The 19,746-nt window shown below is 43.7% G+C and overlaps 1 protein-coding gene and 1 long non-coding RNA gene across 7 annotated transcripts in view; one reads left to right on the forward strand and one right to left on the reverse strand.

Moving 5' to 3' along the window:
- Nucleotides 1–11,759, reverse strand: part of LOC120316905 — a 43,342-nt gene extending 31,583 nt beyond the window's left edge. The window contains exon 1 of one of the 2 annotated variants that reach the window (XR_005559086.1): nucleotides 10,853–11,759. This is a non-coding gene — a long non-coding RNA (uncharacterized LOC120316905). The remainder of the gene's footprint in view (nucleotides 1–10,852) is intronic. The other variant, XR_005559085.1, reaches the window with a different exon arrangement.
- LYPLA2 (lysophospholipase 2) overlaps nucleotides 1–19,746 on the forward strand; it is a 28,496-nt gene that overhangs the window by 5,950 nt on the left and 2,800 nt on the right. For 4 of the 5 annotated variants that reach the window (XM_039363052.1, XM_039363053.1, XM_039363055.1 and 1 more), the window contains exons 2-9: nucleotides 3,818–3,914; nucleotides 6,386–6,417; nucleotides 8,620–8,685; nucleotides 11,768–11,815; nucleotides 12,695–12,765; nucleotides 14,954–15,027; nucleotides 17,151–17,252; nucleotides 18,513–18,689. In XM_039363052.1, the coding sequence (XP_039218986.1) occupies nucleotides 3,837–3,914; nucleotides 6,386–6,417; nucleotides 8,620–8,685; nucleotides 11,768–11,815; nucleotides 12,695–12,765; nucleotides 14,954–15,027; nucleotides 17,151–17,252; nucleotides 18,513–18,689 (648 nt within the window). In that variant the 5' untranslated portion in view covers nucleotides 3,818–3,836. Of the gene's footprint in view, nucleotides 1–3,817; nucleotides 3,915–4,173; nucleotides 4,209–6,385; nucleotides 6,418–8,619; nucleotides 8,686–11,767; nucleotides 11,816–12,694; nucleotides 12,766–14,953; nucleotides 15,028–17,150; nucleotides 17,253–18,512; nucleotides 18,690–19,746 lie in introns of those variants that run through there. The other variant, XM_039363057.1, reaches the window with a different exon arrangement.

Below are 19,746 nucleotides of genomic sequence, written 5' to 3' on the forward strand. Positions count from 1 at the left end.
GTGATTTTTAGATAGATTGCCCAGTTTCTAAGTTTTGTGATCCAGTGTTGTTTTCCTGGCTGTGATATTTTTTCTCTTTTTCTGACTGTGCCAGCAGCAACAGAACCAGAATGTAATATGACTGCGCTGCAAGAGACGAGTCACAGCAGACTTTCCGATGGCAGGATGAAAATGGCCTTTCTGATCAAGTGCTGTAGATAATATCTGTTGTAGTTACTATTTTTTCCTTATTATCAGCTATATCAGTAGTAGTGCTGTGGTGATAAGGAAGATACATTGAGTTCTTCATGTGCCTGGATTGTTATTGGCACTTATATAAACAGCTCTGCCCTATACTTGGTGGACATGAGAGAAAAGTTTGATTTAATCTTTCAATTGTAGGGGTGTGTATAACCTTGTTTAAATGAACAGTCCATAAGCTGTCCTAAGTAAATGACTTCCTCTTGTGATGTTTCTCAAGGTTGTGTGTGGGACGTTGATAAGAGCCTCTCTTCAAAGTGGGTAAAACCCAAGCTTGGAAGCGACACATGGTTTCAGAGTGAGAAAAGCTTTTCACAATGATGGCAGTCATTGAAATGCAAACTCCCAAAATGAAAGCATTATAGAGAATTGTACATTCATATTTTGCAAATAGAAGCTTCTTACCAATATCCTATTGATCTGAGAGAAGCTGAGGCTGTTGAGGAAGGTGCTAATTTAGTTTCTTTTATACTCTATGTATAAAATTTCTTCTCAATCCAGTTGATTAATAATCATTTATCACTTCCTTAAGTATTATGTGAGGAAGAAAGTTCATATCAGAGACAAAATGCTGCTAGAACTCAAGTCTTTATCCTCTGAAGAGGCCAATACTGTAGATTGAGAGAATTTTATATTTTCTACTAGTTTGCCTTTTTAAAATTATTATTTTAGCTATGGACAAATGTGATATTCTTCAGCTCCATTCAAAGTTTACTGTTGAGTCTACTCACTGGGCCAATAGCTGTAATACTCCAAAATGTATTGAAGGCATTAGATTGTCTATTCCTGCCAATTTCATGGACTTTACCCCATTTCTTCCTAAGACCATTGAAATGCTAAGGTAGCATTCTTGAATGTGGCACTATGCAGGCTTATCAGTCTATCTATTTGTCTATCTATCCTATCAACCCCTATCTATCCCTCCTGAGTTTGTCTGTTTATCTATCCCATCTATCTTACATGCTGAAATATTGAGATTACAGCTTCCCAAATTCCTAGCTAGTATGTTATTCTCTGGGAGCGTCAATCCCAATGCAACTGAAGTGTGCCAAATTGGGGAAGGCTTTATTAAAACATATGGGCAAAATCTCTCAGCAAAAGAAACCTAAACATATGTAAATGGGATTACTAAACAGAACTTAATTATGTCTCACAGTAAGAATCAGGGAGGAAAATATTTCCAACTGGAGAAAATGTAGTGTTTTAGGCTTGCTGTGCCATAGATGTCTCTCTGTGTGGATGGAAGGACATATGCTAAAACAGTGGTTCTCAACCTTTCTAATGCCGCGACCCCATAATACAGTTCCCCATGTTGTGGTGACCCCCAACCACTTATACATCACTGGGTGCCAGGGGTGTGGCCAAAGAAAAGGGGAAAAAAATGGCGGACAGCCTTGTTTGGCGACCCCTGTGAAATGGTCGTTCGACCCCAAATGGGGTCCCAACCCACAGGTTGAGAACCACTGTGCTAAAAACTTATAAAATGCTTTTCTTTTTTCCATTGGCTGCCTTAGCTTGTTCATCAACTGGAATTTAATCTGATTATCATTGCTAGCTAAAGACTTGTTCATAAAATTGGTGCAAGATAAATTACTGTATGCAGGCTTTCTTTCTTTAAAAGGTAGTCAGTGCTTAGTTTAGGGGTAGAATGTTTAGGCTTTGGAATATGGCCCACTTGGATTGCTGTTTTTTTGTCAGGAAGTCACACTACATTGGTTAGACTTTCACAAGCCAACGTTTCTGGTAATGGGTAACTTAGGTAAAATTCTGGAAATGGCACTTATGGTGATTATTGCATTGTAATTCCTGATACTTTGGGGAGCATTAGAGGTAAATGCTGCCAGCAGACTGGCTCTTTGCAGATTATATTTTACATAAGGAATGAAATGTGTGTTTTAGTCCTGCCTTAGGCATGAAAGCTGGCTGGGTGATTTTGGATCAGTCCCTCTTCTTTCAGCCCAACCCATCTCACAGGGGGTTATTATAGGGAAAACAGAAGGGAGAAGTAATGGGTACGTTTGCTGCTTATTCAAGCAAAAGCCGTGGCTGGCAGAACTTGGGCGATATCTTCTTGTTGTTATTGACTCAGGGTTTCCCCACCCCTGTATTTTGTGGTGTGTTTTATTGGTCTGAGATATTGAATAAAATGAAATGAAATTAGCCAGCTTTGACTTCAGTGGGTTTTTTTTTTACTGCCTAGCATACTGTTCTCTTTTTCCTGATTATCTCCCATTAAAATAAAAGACTGTCCTTCCTGTTTCTAATACTCTAGAGTCTATGAGATTTTTTTTTATAGCCACAACTGAAATAAGTTAAAGAATGGTTGAAAACATTTGGAAGTAGTTTGGATTCCTAAGATAAATCTGGAAAAAAGGAGAGCAATAGCTAATACTTGGCAACCAATTCTTAGTACATTCTCATGTATCTACACACGCATACACACAAACATATATACAAACACATGCAGACTGTGTGTGTATACTAAACATATATTTCTTAGTGTAGCTATGTTTTGAGTTTATCTTTTGCAACAGTATTATCATTCACTGTTCTTTCTATGCATATGTAATTTACAGTGTATGGATATATACAAAAAGTGGGAAAATAGCTTTTAATAAAATACTTAAAAAGTCTTGGGAGCAATTCAGCAAATTAATTACTTGTCTAGAAAAATGTTTCTCAATCTGAAGCTGCCAGTTGGCCTTCAACATATAATTCTCAACCAGCATGCTGGCAAGTGTACTGATATGGGAAGGCTAATCTAAATATGCAGAACATGTAATGTTTAATACCCATGACTTATCTTAAGCCCAGCATGTAGGTCATTGTCCAGTTGCAGAGAAAACTAAGACACCTTGGAGTGCTTTTCATATTATTTTTAACACTCCTGTACAAAGGAAACACACTTATTGCCCCAGCTGAATGGGGCTTTAAAACATTTACTGCTTCAGAGGATCAGCTGCAAATTTTGCTTCTAGTCTAGGTAGCATAATTCTGTTTTAGCATTTGAAACACCTTTAACCTTTATTTAGCAGCATCCTTCTGAAATTTCAAAAACATGCCGTTATGAGATATAAAATATTTTCAAAACTGAGTTGGATTTTGATTTGAACTAGGCTTTGGGAAACACATTTTTTAGACAAGCACTGTCTTCAGAATAGTTGACCGCAGCTTATATTTTTCTGGTCTAATTGTCAAAGACAATTTTTACTCAGAAAATGCTGGATTTCATTAAAAATGAAAAAAATAAAAACTTTTTTTTTTAAAAAAGCAAACTTCTATCTCTCATTGTTTATGGACCAAGAGAAAACTGAAAAAGTTTGAGAGTGAACTTGTAAGGATTTGATGGGAAGCTATGAATCTTCTGGATCCTAAAGTGTTTTATTTACAGCTCTGCTATCAGTTCCTAAAAGGTAAATGCGGTGGAGTATTTCTTATATTAAAACTTACAGGGGTAAATTAAGTCTTTGGCACAGGCATTTCACCCTGAAAATTCCCAGCCAGCCTCTGAAAGCACCCAACTATAGGTGGCTGATTTAAACAAATTAATTGGTTGTGTGTTTCTCATCCTCTGCAGGTGTGAATTGTATAGTTGTATGTGCGGTAACAACATGTCTGTCCCCCTCCTTGCTGATGCTGTGACCGTTTCAGGGACAGAGCGGGAGACTGCAGCGGTAAGGGCATGCTGTTTTGGGCCTACCATCTGTTGGCATCCAGAAAGATTAGGGAATTAATGGGTTTTTCTCCTCTAGCCCATCCTCTCTGCTGACAGGCAAAGAGATGGTTCTCCCCATAACGGGGAGGCTATTTCCGAGAAAGGAATGCTACCTGTGGTAAGAATTTGGTATCAGTTTTTCTGGAGGCTGGGGAACTACAGAAGGAGATCAGATCAGTTTCCTTCCTTTTCAATAAACTGTAAAATGTTGTTTGTAGGACCTGGGCAAAATCCACCCTGTTGCCTCTGGCAGGTAATTAGTCCAACCGTATCCTGCTGTGTTGCCCTCAGTGCTATTCTCTTGCATTAATTAGGTAATAATTGACTAAAACCTGCTTCCTCCCCTCCCCCCCTCCAGTTATGGGGCTGGCATGGTGAATTATTGTAGTAGGTAATACTGTGCTGTGGCACTGAACCAAAACTACTTTAATTTTCAGTCTCATTGCTGGCCTGGCCTGCACTCGTGCCATCCAAACTCACAGAAAAAATGTATTGCTTGCGGTGTGGAAGAGAGAATTTGGCTTTCCCCTTCCCCAGGATCTAAAGCAGGGGTAGTCAACCTTGGCTCTTTTATGACTCGTGGACTTCAATTCCCAGAATTCCTGAGCCAGCTAAGCTGGCTCAGGAATTCTGGGAATTGAAGTCCACGAGTCATAAAAGAGCCAAGGTTGACTACCCCTGATCTAAAGTCTAAAAGTCAGCTAGAACAATAGTGAAGACCCAATATGTTTGCCAAGATTGGCTTATTTTATATAATTCTGCTTCTACAATATAACCTGAGGAGTGTGCGGATAGGAACATAGCCACTCTTGGCGCTGAAATTGCATCTTCGTGACTATGGTTAGCACTATCCAGTCTGCAGATTCCTCCTTTTCATCTTAAAAACTGGCCTCTCCAAAACAGTCCACGATGCACATATAGTATAATAAACCATGTACATTATACCACATTCTGCACTTGCATGGCTATTAAGCAGATATCACAAATTTGTGAGTTCTGATTTTGATCAAATTCAGCAGTACAGTTCCAGCACTGGGACCATATTTTTTTCTAGAATATTATTTAAATCTACATAACATACTTAAAACGGAATAATAATTTTAATATATGGAGGGAATGGGTATGAATTTTTAGAATGTTTTGGGGCTATTGGAACTCATGGGATTTTGAAAGATCAAAGTGCCAATTTCCATCATTCCACTGAGAAATGTTGTAATGTTGAAATACCATTCAAATATGTATTGATTGATAAGATATGTTGATCAAAGATGGGTGGGAGGTGATTATAGAATTTGAAATATCTTTGGAAAGAACAGTGATAAGAGCCGAGGTGGTGCAGCAGTTAGGGTGCAGTACTGCAGGCCACTTTAGCTGGCTGTGTTCAGCAGGTCAGTGGTTCAAATCTCACCGGCTCAAGGTTGACTCAGCCTTCCATCCTTCCGGGGTAGGTAAAATGAGGACCCAGATTGTTGGGGGCAATGTAAATATATATATACATTGCTTACTGGTGTACACCGCTTAGAGAGTGTTCGCACTTAAAGCGGTATATAAGTCTCACAAATAAATAAATAAATAAAAAAGAGAAGGAGTGGATTATGTGAAGAATGAAACTCAGGCAGTAGATGATTTTTTTAACCCAGGGATTTGTGATCAGGGACAGGAAGTGGGACCTGTTCTTCTGCCACAATCATAGAGTGTACAAAATTAGTTTTCTGTTAAAAAAATTGAAGATCACACTCGAGAATGACTTGAACCAAACCAGTTCCAACAAGTAAAGCTTGATAAGTCTCTGGTGGCTCCTTTGCCTTCTGGGATTTCACCAGGCACTGCTTACTGCTTCTACCTCCACTTCCACAGTCTTTAGGGAACTTGCTCTCTATAGCAATAGAACCATTTATCAGGAAGCTGAATTCTGTGCTCCTGCTGTACTAGAATCATTTTATATCTTGGTTTGGTGAGATGAGTGGAAAATCAGAAATGAACTAGGAAGGAATCAGGAAGAAGCGGGTGATGGCAACCTGTCAGATTAATTCAAAGATGGCAATAGCTTTGGCCCAGTGGTGCCAGGTAAAAAGAAAGCTTTCTTACCTAGGCGTGAACATTCCAGAACTTTGCTCATTTAGCGAAATGTAATAAATATTGACAAGATATATTTGCATATTTTTCTAGTGACTCATCATCTCGTTAGGGGGAAGGCGTCATGATAGGATGGTAACTTGGTCACAAATGTATTCAGTCGCACGCATCTTCATTTTCATCTTCTGCTAACTATCTTAGGTTGAGTGACTCCGGTTTCTTCCCTCCTGCGTAATCTGTTTTTGTTTTGCAACTAATTGACCTCACAGAACGCTTCCTAATTATAGTAGCTTTGCTAGCACTTTCTCACTTGCTGAGCTGGCTAATGTGCTTATTTTCTACTTCACTTGGCAGGTCATTTTTTTGCACGGGCTCGGTGACACAGGGTGAGTATTGAGAAAATCTGGGATGTTTAGCGATGCTGGTAATGGCAGTTGGGCAATGGTAATGGCAGTTGGGGAGGCAAAAACCTCCCTACATTTCACAAGCCTGGATTGGGAATATCAACAGCTGGAGGTAAATGTGAAATGTTGGTATTATTAGCCACCATAGAGAGCAGAATATTAAAGGATTGGAATGAGAAGATACTGAGATGAAGTTGATGACTTTAGAGTTTAGAACCTAGTTTTTGTATCGAAAAGAACCTAGGAAGCTGTTGGTCCTTCTAGTGCAGTGGTTCTCAACCTTTTTAATGCCGCGACCCCCAACCGGTCGTAAGTCAAGGACTACTCAACCGGTTGTAAGTCGAGGACTACTCAACTGGTGCAGCACCGTTTGCAGAATGGGACTTTTGGCGGGCTCAGCAGGGCAGCCTGGACAATTCCTATTGGCTTTTGAAAGCCAATAGAATTAGACTCTATTCAAGAGAGTCTATTCTATTGGCTTTCAAAAGCCAATAGAATAAAAGGGAGTAGCACAGCTAAGGAAAAGGGGGAAAAAATGGCAGACTGCGTTGTTTGGCGACCCCCGTGAAATGGTCATTCGACCCCAAATGGGGTCCCGACCCACAGGTTGAGAACCACTGATCTAGTGCAGGAGTTAGCATCTGTGGGCCAGTGCAGCTCCGCAACAACGCAATTTGATTTAAAAAATGGACAAATTTGGTGGCATTTTTGTTTGTTGGCTTGTTTAAAAATTACGGGTGAAGAGCAGGAGTCTTACGGGAGACAGACTAATTCCATCTCCTCCTTTACATCAGTCTTAACTTACAAAAACTCCTGCCCACCTAGCAGTCTCCGCTTTGCCTAGCAGTTTGAAAGCATGCAAATGCAAGCAGATAAATAGGTGCCACTTTGGTGGGAAGGTAGCTGCTTTCCGTGCACCTTGGCATATAGCCATGCTGGCCCCATGACCACGGAAAGGGGCTTCAGACAATCCTGGCTCCCTTGGCTAAGAAACGGAGGTGAGCACCGCTCCCTAAAGTCGGATATAAGTGGAAAGGAGAAACCGTTAGCTTTAACTGCAAAAAATTGGTGAGAAGAACTGCACAGATTGGGAGGGTATGTGGGGAGTGTGAGAGGTGTGGGTTGGTGAGGGTGCGCAAGAGCTGTTGCACGGGTCAAGGAGGGTTGAGACTATGCAGAGGTAAAAGAGGGTGCACAAGACGGGCCATGTGGTTCTGGAAGGGTACGCAGGGGTGCATGAGAGACCCTGAGTTGGTGAGGGTGTATGACAGAACGTGTGGAGATGGACAGACTTACTTTGAGGTTGAAAGAAAAAGAAGAAACAGAATACTATCAAACTTGGGACTTATTTTATCAATGGCTAGAGCAGTGTTTCTCAACCTTGACAATTTTAAGGCGTGTGGACTTCAACTCCCAGAATTCCACAGCCAGCCATTCCAAAAGAATAAAGGATTAGGAATTAAATTTGTATTAGTGAACGTAAAACTCAGACAACACGTTTGTTGAACAAGTACTATTGAACGTATGAAAAAAAATCAAAAATTTTATGTATAGAAAAAAGAGACTAGGGCAAGCACACAAGGGCTGCGGGAGTGTGCCCTGGTGGTGGAGACTTTCCCCATCCCAGTGACTTGTAATATTCCCTGCCAGCTTCCCCTTTGACTTTCTGGGGAAGCTGGCATAGAAGGTTGCTAAGGCGGTCATCTGATTGCAGGGCTCTTGGCAAGCAGCTGGAAGTGCCAATGGCTTCCAAGCACCCGTATCGCAGTCATGTGACTGGGGCGGTGCTGGGATGACCGGAACTCTGAGTACCAGTAGTAGCCACCATTTATCCAGTGCCAATGTAACTTCAAAGAGTCTGAACAAATGGTCATGAGTTCAAGGACTACTTGTATATCTGAATGTTGCACTGATATGAGGATATGATCTCCCCTAGCAAGCTATTCTCACTGATGCAGTGTGTGGGGTGAGTTTTTGGGAAAACCAGGCACAGATCCTTATTGCAGCTGGCAGATATGGGCCAGCCCATACCTGCCAGCTACAATAAGGATCTGTGCCTGGTTTTCCCAACTGCCTTTTTAGCAGAATGAGCCTCTGGGATGGGGCAGTCGTGAAAAATGTTGCCTTTTCATTTTTATGTTGGATGGTGACCTGACCTGCTTTCTTTTGCCCTTCTCCCTTCAGGCACAGCTGGGCTGATGCTCTGTCTTCCATCCGGCTCCCTTATGTGAAATACATCTGCCCTCATGCGTAAGTGTCACCGTTATTCTGTCTTTAAAATGCAGGTTTAAAAGCACGGAACTTCACCCCCAATTCTCTCTGAGCGATGGAAACACGAAAGCACCTGTTTTACGATGTTATTGTATCACTGGCCACGCCACACCTCTTGCATCTCTTGGGCATGGCAGAGAGATGAAATGTGGCTACTGGACTGAAAAGAGTTTCCTACTGCTTGCTTTTCAGTGAAATATTTCTGCCTGTCATTCCATGGCTTCCAGGGCAGTGTACAATCGACATAACCATCATGCCCAAAATGGATGACCATATAACAACAACATGCATCGATTCTCAAATACAGGATTCTGATATATTCTCCTTAATATGTTAGGGCAGTGGTGGCGAACCTATAGCACGCGTGCCAGAGGTGGCACTCAGAGCCCTCTCTGTGGACATGCCTGCCGTCCCCCCAGCCCCGCCTCCACCCGTGGCCCCTTGCTCACCAGCAGCCCCCGGAGGAGAGTCGCCCCTGGGCGCAGTCCACGTGGAGCAGCGCAGCCAAGGACATGGCAGCCAGGCAGCGGGGACAAGACTCCGCCCTTGTTCCCCATCGCATGTAGATGATGTGGGCCATGGGCGAGGGCATGGCTGCCATGGCTCTGCAGCAGGGCGTGGAGGCAGTGGGTGGCCCTGTGGGCAGGCAGGACCAGGGACAGGGTGGCAGGGCAGGGCAGGCAGAGAAGGGGGGGTGGGAGCAGTTTTTGGGCACTCAGTTTCTAAAAGGTTCGCCATTGCTGTGTTAGGGCATCCTAATTAGGAGCCTTGGCCCAGTGGCTAGAATGCAGTATTGCAGACTAATTCTGCTGACTGCCAGCAGTTCGGCAGTTCGATCCTGACCGCTCAAGGTTGACTCAGCCTTCCATCCTTCCGAGATCAGTAAAATGAGGACCTAGATAGTTAGGGGCAATATGCTGACTCTGTAGAGAGGGCTGTAAAGCACTGTGAAGTGATATATAAGTTTAAGTGCTATTGCTAGTGCTGTCCTGGGTTTCTGGGAAGAACTTGACGCAGCTGTCACTTCACATTGTTGTGTATATAGTGATAACAATATCTTCAAACCACAACATCTGTCTATCCCAGGTCCTTGGGAAGGACTCAATAGGTGGATAAAAATGCCAGATCCAGTCTAAACATCTGGCTGACTGACTAACCAGAACAGTAGTAATAATAATAACAGTAGTGACAGTAGTAATCTTTGTAGCCACCACTACCTAAAAACCAGTAAAGGACCACCTGAAGACACATTCACCATAACCCTCCAATATTCCAGGACTTTATCTTAATTCAAAGGTAGAAGCTTTGATAGTGGGCAGGGCTAGATGTTGCTATTTGAAAAGGGAGTTGCAAAATCAGCAGAGAATAGTATCAGCAAGTGAAAGAACTGCAGATTGCAAGCAGAGTGTAACAGGCAGAGGCATTACATCACTCAGAAAATGGCATATATTTTTAATATCTGCTTTATCCACGTCACTGTTCTATCAGGCTTCCCCATGCTTCCCTACTGGTCAAAATGTCTAGTTCTTAGAAGCCTGCAAACTAATGATTAAATTACTGAGCGATAGCTATTTCCCCTTCGACCCTATTGCCTTTTTCTGGAGCTTCCATTTTTTTCTCTCCTGCTTCCTTAATAGACTGAGGGGGAAAAAAAAATGACCTACTCTGACTTCTTTTAGGCTTGAGTTCACTGGCTGGAAGTATGTGCAAGGGGTGACTTAATCTGTGCCAAGAAGTTCCATTAATAATTTATTCTGATTATGTACGCTTAGACATTGTATTCTCCTCTCTGTTAACCACTTCTAGGGATCTGGAATTCAAACTCTCACAAAGCCCCAGCCGAGTGTCAGCTCCCTGTTTGGCCACGTACAGAAATACCAGATGTGAAACTTTGTTAGCAACAGAGATTGAGGTCCATCCGCTGAAATGGACAGGAAGTTGATGTCCCAAATAATGAGCAGGAATATCTCCAGATCCTGAACAAACAGCAAGGCTAGAATGAGTTGGACCCCCCCAAAGGGACTGCATAGCGCTGCTTCATCCTCACATACACATAGTAAATATGAGAGATGCTAAAGGAAAGCATCCAGAATTGTGTCTGAACCTACCACCAGCCCTCTTGCCTTTCTCGACGTTCATCTCTTACCTTAGGATATTGTCCCAGTGGTTCTTGCAGCACATTCTACGGCTGATTCTGTGCTGTCTTGCTATCAGTCCTGTTGCTTGAGTTTCAACGATGGGCAGTAGGCAGATACTTCCCAGTCCCAAAACCAGCGTTGCTGAGGGTAGAATCAATAGAAAGAAATGGCGGTTTGTTTCTCAGCCGCTTCCTAGCAAAAGCACCAAGCCCAGGATCAAGTCAGTCCCCTAATGGTCAGATCCCAGGGTAGTTTACTAGGCAACCACACCAAACACTGCTTGATTGAGCAGGGACTGTAAATGAAATAGAGAGGGGAGAAGGAGAGAGCTTTGCTTTCTCTTGCTTTACTAACCTGATCTGCCTGCAAAATATTTTTCCTACTGCCAGTTTTATGGAGAAGGTCTAGACCAGTGATGGCGAACCTTTTAGAGACTGAGTGCCCAAAAACCGCCTCGCCCCTGCCCCGTCCCCACATCTCCTGCCCACAGGGCCACCCACCATCTCCACGGCCCGCCACAGCAGATCGCCAGGTGGCCCAGCAGCATCATAGTGGCCACGCCCTCTTTCTGTGCCCCACACCATCATCTGAATGCGATGGGATGCGAGGGTGGAGTCTTGTCCCCGCTGCCCGGCTGCCATGTCCTTGGCTGTGTTGCTCCGCCCGGGGCAACTCTCCTCCGGGGGGGGCGAGTGCCGCTTCTGGCACCCGTGCCATAGGTTCGCCACCAATGATCTAGACAATGTGGCCTGATGCTAAACTATTCTTGTTGACTTAGTGCACAGCTTTGAAGAATTCCAAGAATGTTGGTGATACTTTTTTAAAAATATGATTTTTGATATTTCTTTATCATTTTTGTTTCCTTACCCTTCTGACCTGTGGTCCTGCTAGAATTATACCCCATCTTCCGTCTCTCTTTGCAGACCCAGAATCCCTGTCACTCTCAACATGAAGATGGTTATGCCCTCCTGGTTAGTATTGAACAATATTTCTTGGATTATTAGCAGCCAAACTCTTCTGCCTTATCTTCAGTTCCATGTGCAGCTGTAATTGCCCTAGGAGCAATGGGAAAAGATCTTGGTGAAGTGGTGAAGGAAAAGGTGAAGGCAGCAGACTAATGGGTTGGTGCAAATTTGGAGAGAATACCTGGACCTTACTCATGGAAGTATTCACTTAGCAACATTAAGTGTGTGGTGGAAATACACCCTTCTTACACTTGTCTTATAATAATCTTAGCAGAGTTATATGTACTTTCACTGGTTGTTTTGGCCTTTTTTCAAATTGCTACCTGCCACAAAACTTCCAATTAAGCTTTCTCCAAACTGCTACCCTTCAAATATGACATAAATATATCACGACATAGCCAGGTGGGGGGGAGCTGCAATCTTAATATTTTGGGTTAAAAGTTATTGAAGCTGTTAGCTTCCATTCTGGGCAGTGACATGGATACAATTCTCACACACCATATCAGATCAATCTTGATTACAGTCCTGTAATCTGGCATGCGTTCAACCCAAAGGAGAATAGATTTTGGCCGTTTTTTGCCTCATTTTAAGGTCTGGTGGAATGGAAATCAGAGGGAAGATGCTGAGGGGTAGACAGAATTTTGCTCCTATTTCCAAATGCTGCTGCTGGCGTTCCACATAGCCCGGTTACCACTGCACCATAATACTATGCCCCTGGGCCCTTAATTGGCCCTAGGAGAATGTCTTAGGACGGGTAGGCAACCAAGCTGGCTCAGAAATTCTGGGAGTTGAAGTCCACGAGTCATATAAGAGCCAAGGTTGCCTACCCCTGTCTTAGAAGATCATGACTGTGATGGTCTTTCCCCCTTTTTTCCCCCATTTCAGGTTTGATTTAATGGGGCTAAGTCCGGATGCGCCAGAAGATGAAAATGGAATTAAAAAAGCTGCTGAGAACAGTAAGAAAGGCGTTTCCTTGGGCATCTTCTGAGTCGGCCCACTTTTCTCTCAATCATAATTTCCAGTGGTTGGAAACCAAGAAAGGCAGTTGAGGTCCTTTCCTAAGGCTAAAAAAAAGAACTCTTGAACCCTTTCTGCTTTTTTTCAGTTACTGCCTAATTCACACACAAAGTAAAGCCAGCAAAATGGCCTGGAACCTTTAATTTCTTGTATATGGCAGAAGCCAGATGTCGAGATTCTCCAGCTGGGCGAACACTGGGCCTCTGCAGGCTACTTTTTGAAGAACCTAAGCTGTCCTTGGGAATGTGCAGACATGCAGGTCATAAATCTGAATAGAAAAAAAAAAAACCCAAAATAAATCTTTGGGCTTGAGGAAATCCAATTTGCCTTGGTGCATATATAACCTTGCTTTTACAGGAAGAAAAATGCCTTTATTATGTCAGGCCCATTTTACAAATAATTCACACCCAGGTTGGGCAATTCAGATGATCCCTAGTGAATACTCAAGTCTCCTTTTCGTGGCCCTTACATCGCCTGTTGATTATTCTGCCTAAATTTAATGTTGCAGTTTTTTTTCCCTTTGGAGGTATGCCTACGGAATTATGCAAAATAAGTGCATTAGTTTTTTAATGCACTTAATGAGCTGCCTTCGCTTTTTTTTTTAAAAGATGAATTCCACTAGACCCCCCCCCTCCTTCCTAAAGAAGGAACCAATGCTATGGCAATAATATTCAGAGTGATATCATGGTATCTTCCATGGTTCTTGGAGCCCAGAAAAAAACTAAATAAATTGTAAAAAGTGCACTCCTTGACTGCCACAAACATTGCCTGCCGCATGGTATCTGTGGCTCTTTAAAGCCGTCTGCCTCTACCCTGCCTCTTGTCCGTGGGCCGCACTTTCTGGGAATTGCACACACCTGGCGGGCCCCCGGTTGGAGAAAGGCTTCTCCTAGCTGGAAACCTTCCCAGATCTAAGGCGGAGATGAGAAGATAGAATCTGGGCGATTCTCCAAGAGACCCATGTCATTCCCCCCTCAGCTACAGCCCTTCTTTGATAAATGTAAAGGTTCATGGTGGCAGGAAAGGGAGGATCAAGGAAGTCTGGATTGGCACACCTGGCACTCTCCCAATCTCTGCTTATTTCATGTGTTCGTATAAAACAGAGCCCCCTCCCCCTGCCCATCCCCTCTACCATTTATGTTGCTCGCTGCAACAAACCAGAATTAATACGCTGCACAGTAACAACTAAGGAAAAGAAGAGCTGTCCAATAGGCAGGTCAGAGGAGCTAAAGCAGTGGTTCTCAACCTTTTTAATGCCGCGACCCCCAACCGGTCGTAAGTCGAGGACTACTCAACCGGTCGTAAGTCGAGGACTACTCAACTGGTGCAGCACCGTTTGCAGAATGGGACTTTTGGCGGGCTCAGCAGGGCAGAGACAGCCTGGACAATTCCTATTGGCTTTTGAAAGCCAATAGAATTAGACTCTATTCAAGAGAGTCTATTCTGTTGGCTTTCAAAAGCCAATAGAATAAAAGGGAGTAGCACAGCTAAGGAAAAGGGGGGAAAAAATGGCGGACTGCATTATTTGGCGACCCCTGTGAAATGGTCATTCGACCCCAAATGGGGTCCCGACCCACAGGTTGAGAACCACTGAGCTAAAGTAAAAGCGTCAAATAAAATATATGCCTTCTATGAAAGAAATGCCCTTCTAAATAAGGGCTTCACCAGCTGGCAAATTGCTGTCTGAGGAGATAGTCCAGCCTCCCAGAGAGTTCTCAAATTCAGTGTGGCCAGAGAGAAGTTCCTGTCTTCAAGGCTGGCTGAAGAAGAGAGTCACAGTTCTGCCCTGTGTGCTCATACGAAACCGCTTCCTTCCTAAGGCAAATTCCAGAGCTGTTTTGCAAAACCAAAGCGGTTGTCATGCCGTGGTGGACTTTTGCACCCACTCCAACCATCTCCCATGGTTTCTCACGGCATACTCCCCGTTTACGTGCACCTCTGCTCTTTCCTTTGAGCGCTGATCCGGTAGCTCTTTCGGCTTGAGTTTTTTTAAAAAAGGGGCATTTCTAACCGAGCGAACCCACGCCATGGATCCATACTAGCAGACCTGTTTGCTTCGTGACTGCTTCCAACTCCGCGTTAACTTGCTGCCAGACTGAATATCTCTTTTCTCTTTCTGCTTTCCAGTTAAAGCTGTAATTGACCATGAAATTAAAAACGGGATCCCAGCCAATCGGATCATCTTGGGAGGCTTTTCACAGGTGGGAACCAATGGGGCATGGAGGAGGCAGGTCTCTATGCTGACTAAGAAGAGAGACCTCAGATCTGCTTTCTGGGGCACCTGGGAAACCCCCTTCACAGGGAATGAAGATGATCAGTATTTCTCAGGCTGGCTGGGGAATTCTGGGAGTTGAAGTCCACTTATCTTAAAGTTGCCATGGTTAAGAAACACTGCCTTAGGATATCCCTCTTGACCACATGTTGTTACTTGTGAAGTCGTGTCCGACCCATCGCGACCCCATGGACAACATTCCTCCAGGCTTTCCTGTCCTCTTCCATCTTCTGGAATCCATTTAAGTTCACACCTCCTGCTTCAGTGACTCCATCCAGCCACCTCCTTCTCTGTCGTCCCCTTCTTCTCTTGCCCTCCATCTTTCCCAGCATTAGGCTCTTCTCCAGTGAGAGGACCATAAAGCTGCACCAAAAATGGAAGAAAGCGGGATTTTTTTTTTTTTTGAGAGCCCAAAATTGCTCCAGAAGGCCTTACAGTGAGTCCTCCTGGTTTATTGGAAAAAAAGAGACGTGCAGCTTTGTTAGGCCAAGAGTCACACCATGCTGCAAAAAGAGGCAGAGTCACACGAAAAAGAAGAAAAGAGAACAGCTCAAAAATTAAATTACAGTAATGTAATTGTCATCTTATGTTAATTAAAGAATTGGAGTGGTGCAGTGGCTTGGCAGTTAAGACACTGGGCTTGTCGTCTGGAAAGCCGGCAGTCCAGTTTCTAAACCTGAGCTCCACTCTGAGGGGTGAGCTACCGTCCTCGCCCCGCTCCTGCTAACCGAGCAGTGTGAAAGCATACAAATGCAAGCAGATAAACAGATACCGCTTTGGTGGGAAGGTAACAGTGCGCCGTGATGTCATACCGGTCACACGACTGCAGAAATGTCTTCGGACAGCGCAGGCTTAATGGCCTTGAAACAGAGATGAGCACCCTATAGCCGGCAGTGACTAGCAGAACTACCTTCCTCTAGCTTAATTAAAGAATTGAGTGGTACAGATTACAGGGTCGTAAAAAGGGAGTCCTAACACACGCATAGCACTTCACAGTTCGTGCTTCAGTTCAAAATTTGAAAACCTCCTCCTCTTCCACAAATCCTTTCTCGTATACCCACTATCCCTCTCCTTGCATTTCTTTTTGTTCCCAGATAGAGGCAAAACAGTAATAATGGATGCAATATGGAAATAATGAAAAATCTGGCAGCAGAATCAAAGAGGTTGGGAGGAAATCTGAAGCTGCATTTAAATCTCTTGATTAATCCATGGATCTCAGAAAAAAGATATAAGCTTCTGATTCTTAAGATCCTGGGGAAGCGTGCATTTGCATTTTGCAATAACGTCTGCCGAGCTCCTCTAAGCTAAGGATAGAGTTGGACATTTAGAATGGATTTTCAACACTCTTATTTATTTGTTTTCCGTTTCCTTTTCGGGCAAACAGTCTTGTGTCAAATACTCATTCAACTTTTCCTATAACAGTGGTGGCGAACCTAAGGCACGGGTGCCAGAGGCGGCACTCAGAGCCCTCTCTGTGGGCACACGCACTGTCGCCCCAGTCCTAGGCCTTCAGCTGGGTTTTATAAAACCTTTTCGCTTTAGGCCTCTGCCGCCGTGTGCAAAAAAAAAAAAGAGGTTCAATCAATCAGTCAATTTCAACTTCTCGCAGGAAAAAAAAAGATCTTGCAAAGTTGGAATTGATTGATTGAACTTTTTAGTCCCACCCAGTCTGCCGTTACCACTGCAGCCACGCCCACCCAATTGGCCACACCCAGCCAATGGGCCACACCCACCCAACACTCAACGATGCATAAGTGGGTATGGGGTTGCAGTTTGGGCACTCGGTCTCTAAAAGGTTCGCCATCACTGTCCTATAAATAGGTTCAACTTGCGGATAGCTAATGATTTTTTTTTTCATTTATGAGATTCTGAGAAGCAATTAATTGGAAGGGAAGGGTTTCTTGAGGCCTGCATATGGGGACAGCATTCTTTGCAGTGAAATGGTGGGGGGGGGGGCACTAGAGGAGAAGATTGGTTTGGGGAGGGACGTTTTGGCAGAAAATCTTTACAGGAATAAGCTCTGACCAGTTTTCTGATGTGGCTGTCCTTCAGGGTGGCGCCCTCTCCCTCTACACGGCGCTCACTTGCTCTCACCAGTTGGCTGGCATTGTGGCCCTCAGCTGTTGGCTCCCCCTGCACAGGACCTTCCCTCAGGTATGTGGCCTAACCTCTCTTTTGGAACTGGGGGGGAAGGGGGGAGAAATGCACGCTGGGCCAAGCTCTGTTGGATAAAATCAATTATTTCTTTACTCTTGCTCTTTTTTCCTTTTCTTTACCGCTTTTACCTATTCTTTAAGTAATGTAAAAGTGTCGGGGTGGTTTATATGGAAAAAATGGATTTAAATCTTTAAATGTAATTATCTGTTGAGAAAAATCTTAACCAGCAAGAATACTTTAAACTTCATGGGAGAAACAAATTTAAATAAGGACTGTAACAAGGTATAAGATGAGGCAACCAGAATGATTAGATTGTTGTTGTTAGTTGCAAAGTTGTGTCCGAGCCACCGCAACCCCATGGACAACGTTCCTCCAGGCCTTCCTGTCTTCTACAATCTTATGGAGTCCCTTTAAGCCAGTGGTTCTCAACCTGTGGGTTGGGACCCCATTTGGGGTCGAACGACCATTTCACGGGGGTCGCCAAACAACGCAGTCTGCCATTTTTTTCCCCCTTTTCCTTAGCTGTGCTACTCCCTTTTATTCTATTGGCTTTTGAAAGCCAATAGAATAGACTCTCTTGAATAAAGTCTAATTCCATTGGCTTTCAAAAGCCAATAGGAATTGTCCAGGCTGTCCGGTTGGGTAGTCCTCGACTTACGACCGGTTGGGGGTCGCGGCATTAAAAAGGTTGAGAACCACTGCTTTAAGCTCACACCTCCTGCTTCAGCGACTCCATCCAGCCACCTCATTCTCTGTCGTCCCCTTCTTCTATTGCCCTCCATCTTTCCCAGCATCAGGCTCTTCTCCAGTGAGTCCTTCTTTCTCATTAGGTAGCCAAAGTACTTGAGTTTCAACTTCAGGATCTGGCCTTCTAAAGAGCAGTCGGGGTTGATCTCCTCAATGATTAGATAGAAAAGAAATATTATATTGATGTGATGTATCGAAACAATAACTGTATTATTTCAAGGTTTGCAAAGGAGACATTTTGGGGAAAGGGGGAAATCAACTAAATGCACCGTGTGGATTATGGATTATAGAAAACAATTGTTAACGATTTTTCTTTACAAAATGTAAACCCAGCAAACATACTGTTTACCAAACTATTAAGTGATTTATGTTTTTAAAAAATCAATAAAATATATGGGAAAAAATACAAAAAAATAAAATAAAATTGCTCCTTTGCAATGACCATCCAAGATATCAGTATTTGTTCATGGATGATTCACAAGCTAACCATGTTGCTGTTGTTGATTGTAGGCAGCAAGTAATGGTGTGAACAAAGACATCGCCATCCTGCAGTGCCACGGTGAGATGGACCCAATGATACCGGTGCGCTTTGGAGCTCTCACTGCAGAGAAGCTGAAGGGGTTTGTGAATCCTAGTAGAATCCAGTTTAGAACCTACCCAAGAATGATGCACAATTCTTGCCCTCAGGTTGGTTGGTAGCCACTCCGCTTCTCACAGCTGGGGTCTGATTGCAAAACGGTTCACGCTGAGATAATGGGGTTAAGGTACTTTATGGTGCCTGGCAAGCTCTGTCCCTCGATCTTGGATCCTCTGAGTTTCAGCTGGCAGCAGCTGGAAATGGATTCTTGTTTGTGGAGGTCTCTCTTGTACAGAATTCTTTCTTATGTAACATACTTAGATACAGCTTTCTGAGAAAGACACGTCTCTAGTAGTCTGTAGGCTGAACTTAAACTCTGGTTGTGCCGCTGCACACGTCTGCAGAAATTTATGATCATGGGTATGTGTGCACTTAAAACACTAATTCGGGAGGTGCGGTGGTGCAGTGGTTAAAATGCAGTATTGCAGGCTAATTCTGCTGATCGCCAGCAGTTCGATTCTGAGCAGCTCAAGGTTGACTCAGCCTTTTATCCTTTCAAGATTGGTAAAACGAGGACCCAGATTGTTGGAGGCAATATGCTGACTCTATAAACTGCTTAGAGAAGGCGGTAAAGCATTATGAAGCAGTGTATGTCTTAAGTGCTATTGCTAATTCTGCAAGGCAAGCATTCTTAATCTGTAGTAGTAAAACCCTTCGTATATTGCTATGAGTTTCTTTGAATCACCAAAGATTTGCTTAACATTTCTGTGCAGCAACTGACGGGGGAGGGAATTTTCTAAAATACCTGCTTTTATTTCTGAGGTGGTTTCATAGAGTTTGTGGGCACCTCCAACTCCCAACCCAGCTGCAAAAATCTCAGTTTCTGCACTTTAGTTGCGAGGAACTACCATCCAGAATGCAGACAGGTTATCTCATGAGCTCCCTTTGATTCAGGGAGATTACACTGGTCGGAATCCACCTTCCAGTCAGTGTTCTCCACTGCAGTATCTCTCTGCTCCTTCGGAGATAGCAGCCCATCATACCTCCCGGCGGGAAGTTTCTGAATTGATCATATTTGGGGTATGCTAAGACTTGGGGGCCAGGAAGAGAGGCCTCGGTGCTGGTTGGGTGGGTCCCTCTCTCTAGTGTGGCCTCAAGAAGTAAAAC

The sequence above is a fragment of the Crotalus tigris genome, unplaced genomic scaffold, assembly GCF_016545835.1.
Source record: "Crotalus tigris isolate CLP2741 ecotype Arizona unplaced genomic scaffold, ASM1654583v1 scf7180000019504.1669754, whole genome shotgun sequence".
Lineage (NCBI taxonomy): Eukaryota > Metazoa > Chordata > Lepidosauria > Squamata > Viperidae > Crotalus > Crotalus tigris.